The sequence below is a fragment of the Cervus elaphus genome, chromosome 12 (genome assembly GCF_910594005.1).
Source record: "Cervus elaphus chromosome 12, mCerEla1.1, whole genome shotgun sequence".
In the NCBI taxonomy this organism is placed as follows: domain Eukaryota; kingdom Metazoa; phylum Chordata; class Mammalia; order Artiodactyla; family Cervidae; genus Cervus; species Cervus elaphus.
The window spans coordinates 21791783-21809039 of NC_057826.1; the positions used below are offsets into that span (position 1 = coordinate 21791783).

At 50.1% G+C, this 17257-nt stretch overlaps 1 protein-coding gene and 1 pseudogene across 3 annotated transcripts in view; one reads left to right on the top strand and one right to left on the bottom strand.

The window, feature by feature from the left end:
- Positions 1-9577, top strand: part of ACTN1 (actinin alpha 1) — a 97246-nt gene extending 87669 nt beyond the window's left edge. The window contains exons 13-22 of one of the 3 annotated variants that reach the window (XM_043921060.1): positions 37-145; positions 643-783; positions 1616-1798; positions 2069-2203; positions 3249-3428; positions 4179-4325; positions 5274-5354; positions 5862-5927; positions 7093-7251; positions 8815-9577. In XM_043921060.1, the coding sequence (XP_043776995.1) occupies positions 37-145; positions 643-783; positions 1616-1798; positions 2069-2203; positions 3249-3428; positions 4179-4325; positions 5274-5354; positions 5862-5927; positions 7093-7251; positions 8815-8973 (1360 nt within the window). In that variant the 3' untranslated portion in view covers positions 8974-9577. The remainder of the gene's footprint in view (positions 1-36; positions 146-642; positions 784-1615; positions 1799-2068; positions 2204-3248; positions 3429-4178; positions 4326-5273; positions 5355-5861; positions 5928-7092; positions 7252-8814) is intronic. The other 2 variants (XM_043921061.1, XM_043921062.1) reach the window with 2 other exon arrangements.
- Positions 9578-15019: 5442 nt separating this feature from the next.
- LOC122705881 lies at positions 15020-15656 on the bottom strand (annotated as a pseudogene).
- Between the last annotated feature and the right edge of the window lie 1601 nt (positions 15657-17257).

Genomic DNA, 17257 nt, shown 5'->3' on the forward strand with positions numbered 1-17257 from the left:
TGGGTCACCCGACTCTTCCTCTCTCCTCCCCCGCAGTGAGCTGGACTATTACGACTCACCCAGTGTCAACGCCCGGTGCCAAAAGATCTGTGACCAGTGGGACAATCTAGGGGCCCTAACCCAGAAGCGGAGGGAAGCTCTGGAGGTGAGGGCCCCCGAGGAGACGGAGACCTGCCTCCGGCAGCCCTGTGTGCTCCTCCCTGCGTCCTGACTCCCTTTGCTTTGGGCTAAGAGGCTCCACTGGGTTCCTCACACCTTCCCCAGGCCTGGTCTGACCATGGAAGGCTCACATTGGCACTAGACTTGACCTTTGCCCTGATGGAGATGCCCTGATCATATCTTCTCCTCCTCCTGATTTAGTGTACTTGGACCAAGCCCCAGCTGTTTGAGAACCTTCCTGTTCTCCAAACCAGAGTCTCTGGGGGCTAGGCGAGTGACTGCAGTGTGGGGTGGTCCATACACCCCATATTAAGAACCAGCACTCTAGAGAATCTGTTCTGAGTTAGTCTGCTCCTTCCAGACCTGAAACTCTCTGGGCTGGTCAGGAGGATCTTGAAGTCTACTGGGTTGGGTGGGGGTTTGGTGATTCTGGACATGACTTTACTAAGCACCTTCCCATCCCATGCCGTTTGGCACTCCCAGCGCACGGAGAAACTGCTGGAGACCATTGACCAACTGTACTTGGAGTACGCCAAGCGGGCCGCACCCTTCAACAACTGGATGGAGGGGGCCATGGAGGACCTGCAGGACACCTTCATCGTGCACACCATCGAGGAGATCCAGGTGTGCTGCCGACCCCTCTGTCCCCAGAGGCTGGCTCCACACAGCCCACATTCTGCCAGTCCCCTTCCTGCAGGACTGGCCTTATAGGGAGAAGGCTGAGAGTAGCCTCCCCAAGGATGTTCTAGATTTGAAAGCTTTGTGTTTTATTTATTTTGACTCTGTAATATATGCATATATATTATCAAATGGCATCAAATCTACAAGCTAAAGAGACTATGCAATGAGTTTCCCTCCTAGCCTTTGTCCCCCAGCCCCCCCAGTGCCCCTCCCCAGAGGGGAGCAGGACACAGTCTCTGCATAGGCGAGCACATTTGTTTATTAATATGTTCTTCCCCCCCATTTCATGTAAAAAGTAGCTTCTATTATATACTGTATCCCGAACCTTTATTTCTAACCTCATAATTATCTTGGAGCTCATTTCACTGCAATAAGCCATTCTTTTGTACAGCTGCAAAGTGTTAGATGAAAAAGGTTTTGCAGAATAATGAGAAACGTGTGTTGGGAGAGGTCACTTGAGCAGACCCAGGGTACCCCTTGTCCCCAACTAACTATGGGGTGGTGAGCACCCCAGGGAGATTGCTGCTGAATTCACCAGCCCTGAGTATGAAGCTGTGGCACCTTCCTGGGGCCAGCCCAGCCATCCTGGTTCTCAGCCGAAAGAGTCCTGGGTTGGTGCCTCCAGGCCACCCAGCTGGTGTGGGGCTGGCCTCCGGTGGCCCCTTCACCCACTTCTGCCCTGGGACCTGCAGGTCTCCCTTGGCTTGTCTTGCCCATGGGAGGCACCAGTCCCTCCCAGTCATTGTGCTGCTTCTGCATGCCCGTCTCTCTCCAGGGACTGACCACAGCCCATGAGCAGTTCAAGGCCACCCTCCCCGATGCCGACAAGGAGCGCCTGGCCATCCTGGGCATCCACAATGAGGTGTCCAAGATTGTCCAGACCTACCACGTCAACATGGCAGGCACCAACCCCTACACAACCATCACGCCTCAGGAGATCAATGGCAAATGGGACCATGTGAGTCCAAGGGCTGGGTGGGGCGCTGGCGGAGCCATTGTAAGTTTCAGAAGGGCAGGGATTTTTGTCTGTATTGTTGATTTTCATTGATTTCAGTGTCGTACAGTAAGTACTCATTGTCCGTCAAGTAAATGAATAAATTTCTAGAACGGGTCAATGTGTTCACTCCTGTTACTGCCTGGCCCCTTCCCTTCATGGCTTCTCCATTTCTCTTGACATGGAGGCAGATGGCCGGCTCATCCCAATGTCCCCTGATTGTTCCTGCCCCAGGTGCGGCAGCTGGTGCCACGGAGGGACCAGGCCCTGACGGAGGAGCACGCCCGCCAGCAGCACAACGAAAGGCTACGCAAACAGTTTGGGGCCCAGGCCAACGTCATCGGGCCCTGGATTCAGACCAAGATGGAGGTGGGTCCCAGCATGGGAGGCAGGGCAGGGCCTTCCACCCTTCCCCACACCATCCCAGACAGTCAAGCTTGCCCTGTCTCCTCCTGGACGGGACCTGTGGGCACTGTGGGTCCTGAACCCACAGCTGGTCTGCTGCCCCATGGAGGGTGTGGGACCCGTGCCCACACAGGGACACCCATGAGACAGTCCCATGGAAGGATCAGTGCCTAGGTGACTGATTCGGCTTGCCCGAATCAGTGGCATATGTGGTTGAGCTGGTCTCCCTTCCTCCTGAGTCATGAGCTTGGCCAGAAGGAGGTGATCTCCCCAGAGAGAGAACTGTGCTTTGGGCAAACGTGAAATTCTTTGCTGTATTGTTGGACCAGGTATCAGGGTGATGTAGATAAGGAAGGAACACTGCTTGGGTTAGAGCGTGGTGTCCCTCTGAATTCCTTGAGGGCAGAGACCATGTCAAGTTCCTGTGTGCTTCTCTGGACCCCATCTCCACCCGTTTAGCACATTATGCATAGTAGTAGGTGCTCCAGAAATACTTGCTAAGTTGGACTGAGTTCCCAGAAAGTGCTTTCACAAGCTAGGTGTGTTTACATGGATGAAAGACAGAGATGGGGATTAGGCCTGGACCATGGAGATGGGGGGATTGAGGTGGGCAAGGCAGGCCTCGGAGGAACAGAACAGCAGGAGCATGTTCATTGAGAAGTTGAGCCAGGTGCCCTGAGGCTGTGAGGAACTCAGCTCAGTGGGAGAACTTCCCTGAGATGGATGGTAGTTGGGAACAGGCTTGGGATGGGAGTTTGAATGGAAGACAGAGGAGTGAACCTTTAAGTTAGCAACTGACCTTGCATCCCCTTCCTGAGGCTGAGGGGTACCCGGGAGATGAGAGGTATTCATCTGGTGATATCAGTCAGTGCTGGTCAGATTCCTTTATGATGCTATTTCCATGCCAAGAACCATCAGAGGGGTTTTTCAGTGACCTGGGGGCCCCAGTCTCCACCCTGGGGGCCCAGAATGCATAGGTCTCACAAGGGCCTCCTTTCTGGGTGAGCAGGAGATCGGAAGGATCTCCATTGAGATGCACGGGACCCTGGAGGACCAGCTCAACCATCTGCGGCAATATGAGAAGAGCATCGTCAACTACAAGCCCAAGATCGACCAGCTGGAGGGCGACCACCAGCTCATCCAGGAGGCGCTCATCTTCGACAACAAGCACACCAACTACACCATGGAGGTGGGCGCCACCAGCCTTGCTCCCCTGGAAAGGGAGCCCCGGGTCCTCCTTCTGCTTCCCCATCCTGGGCTGGGAAAGTGGTGGGGGGTCACCCATCATTCCAAGAAGACTGGTCGTGTAGTAGGATAAACCCTAGCTTTTAAGTGAGAGGATACTCACTTCTCCTCCCTCCTGGGGCTCTGGGTCTTTGGTCCTCAGGGCCTGTGAATTTCCCAAGGAGCTTGCTGAGAATGCTGATTTCCAGGTGCTGTCCCAGAATTTGATTCGCTAGGTCTGGGATGGGACTTGGGTATCTAAATTTTTTAACAAGTACCTGGTGATTCTGAGACTGCTGGTCACCAGACACTGTTTTGGCCTCTGCTTTTTAAATGACCTACTTGTTTGGACCATGAAGGCATGGGTGTGAGGTTATAGAGTTGGATGTTCAGGGAATTACCCACTTTTGTGTCGTTTGATCTTCCCCACTGTCAACTTTGCCCTTTTTCCTGACCTGACCGTGCTGGTCATTCTGGTCTCTGCTGTTCCAGGCAGAAACCATCACCCTTCTGTGCTTCCCTCCTCATCATCTGGGTCCTCTGTCCTGGTTTGCTGTCCTTGTCTTGGTTTCCCTGTGCCTGGTGACTCTGTTAATCTGGGCAGCAGGCCTGGTTTGATTGCACTGGTCATTTTGATGGTCAGGGGAGGGGGCAGGGAGGGGGGGCCTGGGCCAGTCCTGGGATCCCTTTGCTGACGCGCCTTGCCTGCCTGCAGCACATCCGTGTGGGCTGGGAGCAGCTCCTCACCACCATCGCCAGGACCATCAACGAGGTGGAGAACCAGATCCTGACCAGGGATGCCAAGGGCATCAGCCAGGAGCAGATGAATGAGTTCCGGGCCTCCTTCAACCACTTTGACCGGGTGAGCTCCACCCCTGCACTCGCTGAGGGCAGCCCCGGCCCCAGGGCCCTGGAGGGCACTGCCCAGGGCATGGGCCCACTTCCTGGGCAAGTGAAGAGGAGGAGGGGGAGGGAGGAACTGCAGTCAGCCTGCTCTGACTCTCCACCACCCCAGGCTGGCCTTAGAAGCTGTCCAGGTGTCCCATGAGCATCCCTGGTTTCCTGGAGAGAGCTCGTGTTGTGGGTGAAGAGAAGCCCTCAGATCCGTGACCCTTGCTCTCCTACCATGAGGAGTCACCCCCTGGGGGCAAGGCTGCCATAGCCTCGAGGGAGGACCTGCTGTCCCTAGCTATGGGGACCATCCCCTGCCTGCGCCTGGGGACAGAGCAGAGCCTCCCTCCTCCCTGCAGCCCCAGGGGTGGCCTTTCTGACCCCTGAGAGAGGTGTCAGAGTTACCAGTCCTCCTGGATTCTCATCCAGTTTTGCGTGGGCTGCCCCTCCCAGTGCCTTGGGGCTTTGTGGTGGCCACAGGGGGTGGGAGCATGGGCTTGGGTGCTGCCCACCACCCCTGCCTGCTTCACTGCCCTCCAGGCACCTGGGTGGGTGGCGTCCTCCTGGAAACCCCGCTCAGGGCATCGGGGCTGGAGGTGGGCTGGGCACTCTTCTGGGGGAGCTTCTTACCCCCATGGCTCACCATGCTTCCCTCCGGCCTGCTCTCCCGGGGCAGGACAGCTGCGTGTACCGGGGAGAGGGTCACCCTCTGGACCACGTCCGTGTGTCTAACCTTGTGCACTTTTATTTCCCTCCTCCCCCCGCCCCTCCACCCTCCACTTTCCCCATCCGCATGCCTTCATCCCTGTCTCTGCCCACACACGCTACCCTCCACTGGGGCATGGCCCACCCCTTCCCCCTCACGGCCTCCACCTCCCTGGCACCGCATGGCTCGCTGGCTGGCGCACGGCGGCCCCAGGATCACTCCGGCACGCTGGGTCCCGAGGAGTTCAAAGCCTGCCTCATCAGCTTGGGTTATGATATTGGCAACGACCCCCAGGTACTCGCCTCCTGCATGGAGCACGCTCAGGGGTGGCGTCCGGGGCGAGAAATAACGCGTTTCTCCTTTTCTCTTTTCTCTCTTTTCTCTCTGTCTGGATCTCCTTGCCTCCCCTTTCCTGTGGGCCGCGGGGCTCGTCTTCTGCTGTCCCTGCCTGGCCCCTGGCGGGCTCCTCCTCCCACTACTCCGACCTCTGACCTCTGACCTCTGCCCTCGGTTATCTTTCGTGGGAACCTGCACGGTGCCCACCTTCCTCTCTCCTCGTCGCGCTCCATCCCGTGGACGGATTTTTGCATCTCCCTGCTCTGTCTTCCTCCTTCCTGTGGATATCTTCCCCGGATGTGTATTTGCATCTCTTCCTCCTATGTTCCTCTCCCCTTCCTGACCGCCCCCCCCCCGCCCCCCAAAACCATATACCTCGACCTCCCCTCTGGCCATCTGTGCCCTCTTCCTGGCCCTCGGCCGGCCCTTTCTCCTCCTTGTGTCTTGATGCCCCTGGCCCCACAGAAGAAGACAGGCATGATGGACACGGATGATTTCCGCGCCTGCCTTATCTCCATGGGTTACAACATGGTAATGTAAACCCCACCCTCTGCCCTGGCGAGGGGCAGCCAGCCAGCTGACCGGAGAGGCTGAGTCCTGGCCATGGCGGGCTGCAGGCCCTTAGGCTCAGGGGCTCCCCTCCCTGGAGGGGCCTCAAGATTCTGATCCGTGGGGAAGATGGTGTCCTGAAAGGGCTGGGCCCCAGCTGCAGGGCCTGTGTGCGTCTGGGAGACCTGGCCTTCTCTCCTCTCTCTGCCGGTTTCTCTTTTGATATTTACAATGGAAGTGGGTTTTTTTTTTTTTCTCCCATCGTGGACGGTGGGGCTGACCCCAAGGCTGCTGGGCAGGACGGTGCTGGGCACTCTGGGTGGGGGTTGGTTCAGCTGCATCTCACGTGAGGCCTGGAGAGTTCCACCTCTGTCCTGGTGATGGCTTCAGCCAGGCCTGCCACCCCTTTGCTAATTGCCCCAAGCCCCTTCCCAGCCTTCTTAGCTGCCTTGCCCTCATGCAGGCCTTCTGAGCGGGGCAGGGGCCTCAGCTGGGCAGCCAGGCAACTCCTGGCCTACCTTGCAAAGTCCAGAGCCCTTGGGCCACCCAGCGCAGGAGCAAGGGCGTGGGCTTTAGAAGCAAGGAACCTGGGAATAAATCCCAGCTCTGTCATCCCCTGCTTGGGGGCCCAGATAAGGTGAGGGGAACACTGCCAGACCATCATAACAGTTAAACAAAGCAACTCAACGTGAGTGCTGTGCTGTGTCTGACACATAGAATGTACAGTGTGGTGGAGGCCCAAGTTTATGTCTCAGCTCTACTACCCGCTGGCTGTGTGACCTTTGGCGAGTCACTAAACCTGCCTGGGCCTTAGGTTTCTCCTCTGGAGACCTGATGAAAATAATAAAATAAGTACCTACTTTGTGGTTGTGAGGAGGATTAAATGAATTTTATAGAGCACCTAAAATAGAGCCTGGTGTATAGTATATGCTGAGTGTTAGCCATTGCTGTCTTTAGTTATCGTCCATATTATCATTTTTGTTCCAAGAGGAATGCAGGCATCCGTAGAGGGTGGGAAGCCGAGACAACTCAGGTTAGGTCAGGGGCCCACTCTGACAGCCTCAAGCACTTGGAGGCCCCAGAGGCTTCAGGTCCATAGAAAGAGGAGACTGTGGCTGACAGGCCTGGGATTGGCTTTTCCCTCCAGGGAGAGGCAGAGTTTGCCCGCATCATGAGCATCGTGGACCCCAACCGCCTGGGGGTGGTGACGTTCCAGGCCTTCATCGACTTTATGTCTCGCGAGACAGCTGATACAGATACAGCAGACCAAGTCATGGCTTCCTTCAAGATCCTGGCCGGGGATAAGGTGGGTATGCTGTGATGTGGGCATCATGCGCAGGTGGACTGAATTGGAGGGGAGGTCGTGAGCAGCTCCACTGTTCCTTCTTCCCCACCTGAGCCTCATTGCTGTCTACCTCTACCCATTTCTGTAACATTTGGGCATCAGCTAAGAGGTTAGGACACAGCATTAGCTTAAGGGAGCCCCCTGTCATAGACACTGCATGTCATACTTATGATGAGATACTGGTGATGAAATGACTGGTGGTGGAGGGCAGTCCAATCAGACGGAGTATGTGAGTGGGTGATGGAAGGTCCATCTGGGAACTTAAGACTTCAGCCCTGCATCATTCTGGGCACAAGCCATGGCATGTAGATGGGAAGAAGGAAAGAAGCGTGTTTCTCATTTGTCTACCCTAAGCAGCAGTCAGCTTCAGATCTCCAAATCTCCCAAGTTCCCTGCACTGCCAGGCCTGACAGTGGGAAAGTAGGAGCATCCAGGGGGATTGGGGGGCAGAGGGGTCTAGAGGTCAGATTCCCTTTCTGTAAAATTCATAGGCTAATCCTTACGCCATCTTTCCTTAGCCAGTAGGGAGAATAGTTTCTGAAATGTCTCAGTCTACACTGAAGTAAAGACTGAAGCAACAAAGAGGTTCCTAAAGCTCTTACTTACATTTGAGGACACCTTCTTAGAGTCATAGCACTTTGGAGCTGGAAGGACCCTCAGAAACCACCTCCTTGAAGTGACTCATTTAGTCGAGGAGGTCTCTGGGGCCCAGAAAGGGACCTGGTCTCCTGACTCTTGAGGTGACTGGAGGGCCAACCTCTGTCTCCTTCAGACTGGCTCCTTAGGAGACTCTGGCAGAAGTCGGGCGAGTCCCTGAATGCTTGCGGAGCCTCAAACTCCCCAAAGATGCAGGTTCCAAGTAGATTTTGATGGGCAAGCCCAAGACAGGGAGGAAGCAGACACCCCAGACTGGGAACCAGATGAGCTGGGGGAAGGTTAAGATATCTATCTGTGGCAGTGATGCCCCAAACTGGATGCTCCTGTAATTTGCAAGAATTGTGTGACCTTCTCAGAGCCCAGCTGAGTGGGTGTGGGAGTCCTACTCTGTTTCACCAAATACGGTGTTGCTAATATTGTTCCAGCCTGTGGTTGGTGCAGGCTAGAGAGATACATGAAAAGATTATAGGTGCAGTTAGCTCTTGGAATTACTTGGGAACAGGCTAAAGCAGTGAAGTGAAAAGCATAAGGGGATTGAGATATATGTTATTTAAATATATATATACACATATATGAAGAAGTGAAGTGAAGTGAAGTCACTCAGTCGTGTCCGACTCTTTGCGACCCCATGGCCTGTAGCCTACCAGGCTTCTCCGACCATGGGATTTTCCAGGAAAGAATACTGGAGTGGGTTACCATTTCCTTCTCCAATAGATATGTATATCATATAATTTATTTATGTATATGCCTGATACTGGTATGTGTAATGTACACGTCAGAAAGGGGGCGGGGCAGGGTATCTCACCTCCTGAGTGAGGTTCCCGACCTCCGCGCTTTGCGGCCGCCCTGAGCGCATTCTTCCCGCAGAACTACATCACGGTGGACGAGCTGCGCAGAGAGCTGCCGCCTGACCAGGCCGAGTACTGCATCGCGCGAATGGCCCCCTACACCGGCCCCGACGCGGTGCCCGGTGCTCTGGACTACATGTCCTTCTCCACGGCGCTGTACGGCGAGAGTGACCTCTAACCCGCCCCGGCCGGCCCCGCACCCTCGCCCCGCCCCGCCCGCTGTGCGAGCCCCGCCCTGCGCCTCCTCTCTGCCTCTTCTCCTGCCCGGGGTTTGGTTCCACGCTCTGCCTCCAGTGGGCGAGCTGGGACCCGTGTGGCATCCAGCCTCCCTGCCCGTGAAGTGACAGTTTACAAAATTATTTTCTGCAAAAAAGAAAAAAAAGTTACGTTAAAAAAAGGTAAAAAAAAAAAAAAACCAAAAAAACCACATATTTTATTATACAAAAAGTATTTTTTTCTCCACCAGACTTAAATGGAAAAGAGGAAGAATTAACTATTTGCACCGAAATGTTTTGTTTTGTTGTGACATAGGAAAATAACCAAGCACAATGTTATATCCATCCTTTTTATCGATTTTTTTTTTCTTTCTATCTGTACCATCTGCTGTATTCATTTCTCCAATCTCTTGTCCACCTTGATGTGGGAGTGGGAGGTGAGGGTAGGGGAAAATCCTGTCAAAAGGCACATTGGTGCATGTGTGTTTGCAAGCTCACTTGTCCATGAAAATATTTTATGATATTAAAGAAAATCTTTTGAAATGGCTGTTTTCTTAAGGAAGAGAATTTATGTGGCTTGTCTTCTCATTTTTGAAGTCCAGAGGTGTATGTAATTACCCTCTTCATCAGTACACACTTTTTGCCCCCCAAATACTGCCTATTAAAAATGGTCAGGACAAAATTGACAAGTGTGGACAACTTTGGTCCTATTTGGCACACACTGTTAAAGCAGCAACACTCCCATGGCAGTTCTTTGCTCCTTGCTTACTGTTTTCCAAAAGAGCGCATGGGATCAAGGATGGTGTTGGGGCATCTGTACCACCTCTAGTATGCTTTTGACCTTGGCACGTTCAACCTTCTACTTCTGTTTTGTTTTCGAGAAGAAAACATGGTTTCCTCACAAGGCTCCTGTGCATTGAAAATAAACCCCACCTTTGTTTCCCACATCATCAAACAACTCTGTGACATCTACATGCCCCGGTTCCTTGTATTTTTGCCGCAGGAGATGCTCAGAAAGTCATCTCATCCCCTACTCTTCAGACTGTCCCGGAGGCAGCAGCTGTCCAGCCTCACCCGGGAGGCTGTTGGAAATGCAGGCTCTCGGTCTACCCCAGATCCTCTCATTAGAATCTGCCTTTAAGCAAGGTCCCCGGGGATCTGTGTTTCTTAGGTTTGTTCCTCCTTGCCTATCTCCTCCTGGAGGCTTTTACTCACACTACAGGCAGCGAGGACTGCCAGTAACGGAATCATAAAAGTGCAGTGATTTATAGACATAATTTAGCAATGGAAGCTGCAGGTCTGTGTCCCAGTTCTAACTGTGTCAAGGAGTAAAGCAGTTTGGTGCGGCAATAACAGGGGGTTGAGTCTGTGGAGTCTGATGGCCAAAGTTCAAACCTACAACTTCTATTTCCAAAATGGGTAAACTGGACACTACAGTTCTCTCATCTACTAACAGGAAATAATAGTGCTGCTGGAAAGTTGATGCTCTAATATATAGAACTCCTAAAGTATTAGTGCATATAAATGTTAGTTGTGGTCAATCCTACTTTAAGTTTTAAGGGATTCTCTTGAAGGATCTTTTTTTTTTTTTCATTTATTTTTATTAATTGGAGGCTAATTACTTTACAAAATTGCAGTGGTTTTTGTCATACATTGACATGAATCAGCCATGGATTTACATGTATTCCCCATCCCGATCCCCCCTCCCACCTCCCTCTCTACCCAATTCCTCTGGGTCTTCCCAGTGCACCAGGTCCGAGCACTTGTCTCATGCATCCAACCTGGGCTGGTGATCTGTTTCACCCTAGATAATATACATGTTTCGATGCTGTTCTCTTGAAACATCCCACCCTCGCCTTCTCCCACAGAGTCCAAAAGTCTGTTCTGTACATCTGTGTCTCTTTTTCTGTTTTGCATATAGGGTTATCATTACCATCTTTCTAAATTCCATATATATGTGTTAGTATACTGTAATGGTCTTTATCTTTCTGGCTTACTTCACTCTGTATAATGGGCTCTTTAAAAGAGAACCTTTTAAAAAAAATAAAAGAGAACGCTTAACATGATATAAGTCCCCTCAAATAAGAAGACTAAGACTAAATTGGATAATATTGAACTGGGGCCAGAGATGACAGTTTTTCAGTGTAAGCCCCATTTGTTTAAGAATTAGTTCCATGAGTTTCTGGAACACCCACTGCCCTGGGAAAGAGGCAAGGCTATTCAGGAGAATGGACATGGGGAGAGGTTGGCTTTTGCTTTGGGAACCACAATTGCAGGTTTTCCCACTGGCTGGCAGAAAGCCGTACCTGCTCAAGGTGGGTCTGCTGTGACAGCAGGTTGGTGGGGAAGACTGTGGTTTAAGAGTTGAGGAGAAGGAAATTGTTCCAACCAGAGAGTTTCCTAAACTCAGGGTGTAAGTGCATTAATAAGCCTCAATTTTCAGGGACTTCCCTGGTGGTCTGGTAGTTAAGACTCCAAGCTTCCACTGCAGGGAATGTAAGTTCAACCCTTGGTCAGGGAACTAAGATCCCACGTGCTGTGCAACATGGCCAAAATATTAAACAAAACCCCACAGAAGCTCCCTCAATTTCCAGAGGTATGATCAATCTTTAAAAGAATGTGTAAGAGTCATTTGAACAAAGTGTGTTTACAGAGTTATTCCACAGTCTTCAAGAGTTTTGAGTTTCTCAACATTCAAGGGTGCTTATATGTGTGCAAACGACTATAATTTTCAATCCGTTAAAGAGGTAAAGTCTTAAAATTTCATTTCTCAAGCTTTTAAGCTCATCATGGACATCTTGTTTTATTGATAATGTAATTTTTCTGTAAAAATAAAAACACTCTTCCGTGTCCTAATCATTCATACATTTAAACAGATTTAATCCTCCAGAACAACCCCATTTGCAAACTTTGTTAAATCCCTTTAAATATTTTAAACATATTAGCAAGTTTTAATCACTCTTTTCAGGACATCAGACTCCCAACCCAGGCAGATTCAAATCCAAGCTGCAGAGTTTCACTCAGCACAAAGCAATTGAAATATTATAAATGCAGTAAATCAGGTTCCCTGGAGCAGTTCAAAGCTGTTTACTAACAATTCTCTTAGACCTCAAAAATTGAAATTACACGTCTCATTTCAGTTACACATTTCAGATGAAAAATCACAAAGCTGTTATATGCTGGGTTCTTCTATGTGTTCAGTCACCCTAACCCACTCGTTGTCATGATGCATACAAAACTGCTGAACACCACCAACGTTTTAGTACTAAAGAGTTTGATTTATGAATATGTCATCTGTTTTAAGTATTTCTAAAGGGGTGATTTCAAGACCCTTTGCTACTTATTGCTGGCTTTTGGAGTCAGAGGTTCAAATGATACATATATATATTTAGGGAAATACCACTAAGAGGAGTCCTCTTCCAGTCTTTGAGCTCTGTGATGGGCTGAATAATGGTCCTCACAAGATGTCTGTGTCCTAATCGCTTGGATCCTGTAACTATGTTACTTTACATGACAAATAGGACTTTGCAGGTGTAACTGAGTTAAAGTCCTTAGTGGAGACATCATTCTGGATTATGTGGGTGGGCTTTGATGAATAGTGAGGCAGCAGTGTCAGAGATGTGATGACGGAGGTACAGTTGGAATGACATGAAGCCAAAAGCCAAGGAACGCACTGTCTTCTAGAAGCTGGAACAGGCAAGGAGATGGAAGCCCCCACTTAGAGCCTCAGTGGGAATGCCCCACTGCTGACCCATTTTAGGTTTCTGAACTGGAAGATAATAAATTCGTATTTTCAGGCACTACATGTGTGGTAGTTACTGCAGCAATAGGAAACTAAGTTGCTTCATCACCCAGGCCTCTGGACAGGCTGGGTGCCCCCACCCTGACCCCCCCTACCCCGATGTCAGTGACTTGTGTTGTAGGCTTGAGGCTTTGGCTCAACCACCCCAGCTTCAGAAGCCTGAACTTGCAAAATGTCAGCCCTGGGGAGGCTCCCACAGGTACTCACCAGAACCCCTAACCCTAAGACTGCCAATCTGCAGAGGAGGGAGACAGAGGCTTCAAAGCTCTGAAACCCCAAAGGGCCAGAATGACTATGCCCAGTGGGGGTGGTTTCGGGGGTGGGGGGAGTTGCTGGTTAGTGGCGCTGGCTGAGGGGCTGAAGGCTGTGGGCTTAACCCCTAATAACCCCTAATGGGGTAGGTGACCTCACATGGACAAGAGTCCCCCAAGGTCACAGGCTGTTCCCTCGCCCCCAGACCAGGCCAAACTTGGGGGGACAGAAGAGAGGTAACAGCAGCAGCACTGCCAGCAAAACCATTGAAAGGCCTGGTCCACATGCGGTGCCCTGCAGGGTGGCACTGGAGAGGGACCCCTTTCACACCCGATGCTGGGGAAACCCTGATATTGGAGCTGGAAGCCCATGTCGAGGCCGAGATGGCCCAGGGTTTACGGGACACTCAGACGTGGTGGGATGGAGTCCTTCAGCTAAATGAAAGCTCTAGGGGCCACTTTGTGACCATCGAGGCTTTTGAAGCTCCAGGAGAGGTGGGGGAGCCCCCGTCTGAGCAAGCGCAGCTCAGGTGCTCCTGTGGGACCTTTTGCTAGTTATTGGACACCTTGCCAGCTTAGAGATGAAGGGGAAATGAGACTTCAGGGTGTCTCCCGCACCCAGGACCCAGGTTACAGCCCAGCCTCGGGTAGGGACTGCCCACAGGCCCCAGGAAGCCCTGGATAAGCAGTGAGTCTGCCCTCTATCTCAGCCCCTCTGTGTGGGGGCTTCACTCCTCTCCCGGGCCTAGCTTTCTCTGGTCATGACCCCCATGGTGGGAAAGGCCAACTCCACATGCCCTAGTGTTTTCCTCTAACAAGAGGCCAGTCCCTGTTCCAATTTGCAGGACCTGCCTGGCCCAGCCTGGCCTGGTCTGACGCGGTGATGCCTACCAGTCAGTGGATGAGGCTTGTGGCACTGGTCAGGCTGGGTGGGACAGATGACCCCCAAAGTGGCCTTATGAGGGATACCTCAGTTCATCATCAACAATCTCTGAGATTGGGATGCAGCTTACAACCGATCTCACTTCAGAGTTAATGGTGTCTTAGCTACTACTGGCCAGGTGGCAGTCATGACCTCCAGTCATGGCCTGCTCTTTAGAAGTAGGAAAGTGAGTCCTGGTTTCGTTTCAGATATCCATTAACACCTTCTAGTAAGATCAAGCACCAGGATCAAAGCCTGAAGAATGGGTATACAGAAAGACAATCTAGAGGTCCTAGCAGAGCTCTCTCATCAAAAGCTGTGCTATTAAATGCTATGGATTAAAATGGTGTGTGGAAAATGCACTTGAAGACTCTGGCAAGGAATTCAGAGGAGCTGGACTCTGCATTTGAGGAAGTTTTAGCAAATTTGTTTTGCTCGTCTCTGCACAAGAGTGATAGATGATAAAAATGTTTAAAGACTAAAAGCGTTTTCGATAACTACATTGTTGTTGTTTAGTCTCTAAGTCGTGTCTGACTTTGCAACCCCATGAACTGTAGCCTGCCAGGCTCCTTGGTCCATGGGGTTTCCCAGGCTGGAGTGGGTTGTCATTTCCTTCTCCAGGGGATCTTCCTGACTCAGAGATGGAACCCACGTCTCCTGTATTGGCAGGCAAATTCTTTTTTTTTTAAATAGATATTTGAAATACAACTTTTTCCTGCTTCTAAATAAAAAGGAATGAGAGTGACAGTAACACAAGATTCCACCTCTCAGTATTGTCTTGTGACTATAGCAGTTTTATATTTGAAACTCAAGGAGGAAGCAACTGTATTCCAAAAACACCTAATGTACAGATCCGAAAAATGAAGGTGTTTTTTAACTGCCACATTCACTCCGAAGCCCATCCATTTCCCTCAGCATCCAAAGAGTAAGCACATGTTCTGCTTAGACATATAAAGTGGCGAACACACACCACTGACATCACAGGACATTGCCTGTAAAACTAGACTTCTGACGATGGGCTCAGCTTTGGTTTCTCACAGGTCATTGTTTTCATCCAGGAAAGGAGTTGTCTGAGCAACCTCTAGACTGCACTGCCAAGGCTGGGTCCATGACTACCTCTGGCGGGTGAGAGCAGGCACAGCGACAAATTCCACGTTAGGGCCTGCGATCAGCCTTCTAGCAAGCCCGAGGGAGGGCTTTTCAAAGCTTTTCTGCCTACTTTTGGCAGAAATGTCACAGTACCTAAGATTCTCCTTTTGGTGGAAGGCAATTGACTTTGCCTTAATCTTTCTGTCCTTACTATCTACTTTGTTGCTACACAATATGATGGGGATTGTTCTCACACACTCGAACCAGATTTCTGTGCCTGTTAGGCGTGTTCTTGTAAGTAACTCCTGATGTTACGTCAAACGTTCTAATGAGACACTTACTTTGATTATCACAGCCATCTCTTAGTCAACCAAATTTCTCCTGACCAGCTGTATCCCATACATTGAACTTAATAGATAGATCCACTGTTGGTATGGAACACAAGGGATGGGACTCAACACTCAAGGTAGCTACGTACTTCTCAGATTCACCAATCAGATGACGTTTCACAGATGTGGTCTTCCCAGTGTCACCATCACCAACCAAGTTTGAACGAACTTGGGGTTCTTTCTGGGCAGCCATTGCAATGTTACTTTCAGATATCTATTTGACCTAGTCGGCAGGCAGATTCTGTACCACTGAGCCACCAAGGAAGGCCATCAGTAACTACATACATTAAACAGAAATAAGTTTATAATTAAAGAATGATAAAGCATTGTGTCACAGTTTAATTGGCTACATGTTTTCTTTCTTGATGTTTATAAAATAATGGAGCATCTTATTAATCTGATTGTATTTAAATCCAATAAAATATGGTCCACAAAACGATTACCTGTCAACTCTCCCAAACCTTCTGGATTCTACTTTTGATGAGACAACAAAAGAAAGATTCATTGGAGATTGGTACCAGGGGTTCAAAGATTAACTGGGGTTGGTACCAGGCTCTCCATAAAGAGCAATATATAGAGATGTCTCAGAAAGATTCATCCTAAACTTATTCTCTGTAATTTGGCAAGCTAAGAGATCACAGGCAATGTAAAACATCCATTCTTATCACTGATTGACATTTGCTTTCCTATCACCCCTCTCTAGCATCTTCCATTTCTAATTATATTTTTCTCAGCCATCTTCATGAGTCCTACTTTTCCAGCAGAAAGTACAGGAGAGATTTTGCAAACACTTAATACCTGGGAAGCTGGCTTCTGAAAGCAAGATATTTGAAAGACGGTTTGTGAACATTTGTAAAAAGATACAGTCATCCCTGGGCACAGCCCAGTTCCATGAATAGCAGATGCTGCTTGACTAACATCTTCTATCAGGGTTGGTACCAGGCTCTCTGGATAGAGCGATATAGAGATGTCTCAGTCCTTGTTAAAATTCAGACAAGCAGCGTCTCCTCTGTTCCTGATGGGAGAGTTCCACTGCAGAGCTCAGTGGCTGTGTAAACAAAAAGTGTGTCCGGAGTGTGCTGGCTTATGAATCTGATGACTTCTGGGAGGTCGCTGTAGGCTGTAAGGACTGGTTCTTGGTCCTGTTTTGTTCAGGTCCTACTGACTTGGACTCATCAAACCCGCAGGTGTTATGAAACCTATAAGGTAAACAAGAGAATTAGGATCACAAAAGATCCCAACAGGCAATGAGAGTAATCTTCTAAGATTATGTTTTATGAGAATGCATGGAAAACCCTGAAAGTGGGTCTAGAAAAACACAAGATGTGGGAGATACCCTGAAAAAGAGACCAGAAGGTCCTCAGCTTAGTATGAGTGAACAGTATAGCGAAGCAGCTTCAAAGGGCTAATCTGATCTTGGGTTGGACCAATAACTTGGAAACTCAGAAGTTGCTCTTGCTCACATCTGCCAATTGCAGGAGAAGCATGAAAAGCTGGTCTTTAACAAGACAAAGCCTTGCCTCTGCAGAGTAGAGACCCAACCCCAAGCCTGGGAGTGAAATGAACTGGATCCTTGTCTGCAGTGACACATTTTCCTCTTCTAATTCAAGTTAGCTCAGATGGGCTTTGGACACTTGCAGCGAAAGTCCTAACCAATGCAAAAGGGTGTACACTTTATTCGGAGGTAGTGGGATGGGCAAGACACAACCAAGGACACTAGGTTTTCTGAGGAAACCCCCAGACAGAGGATCATTTGGGACTTATTCTGAGGATCAGAATTAGTGGAAATGTCCC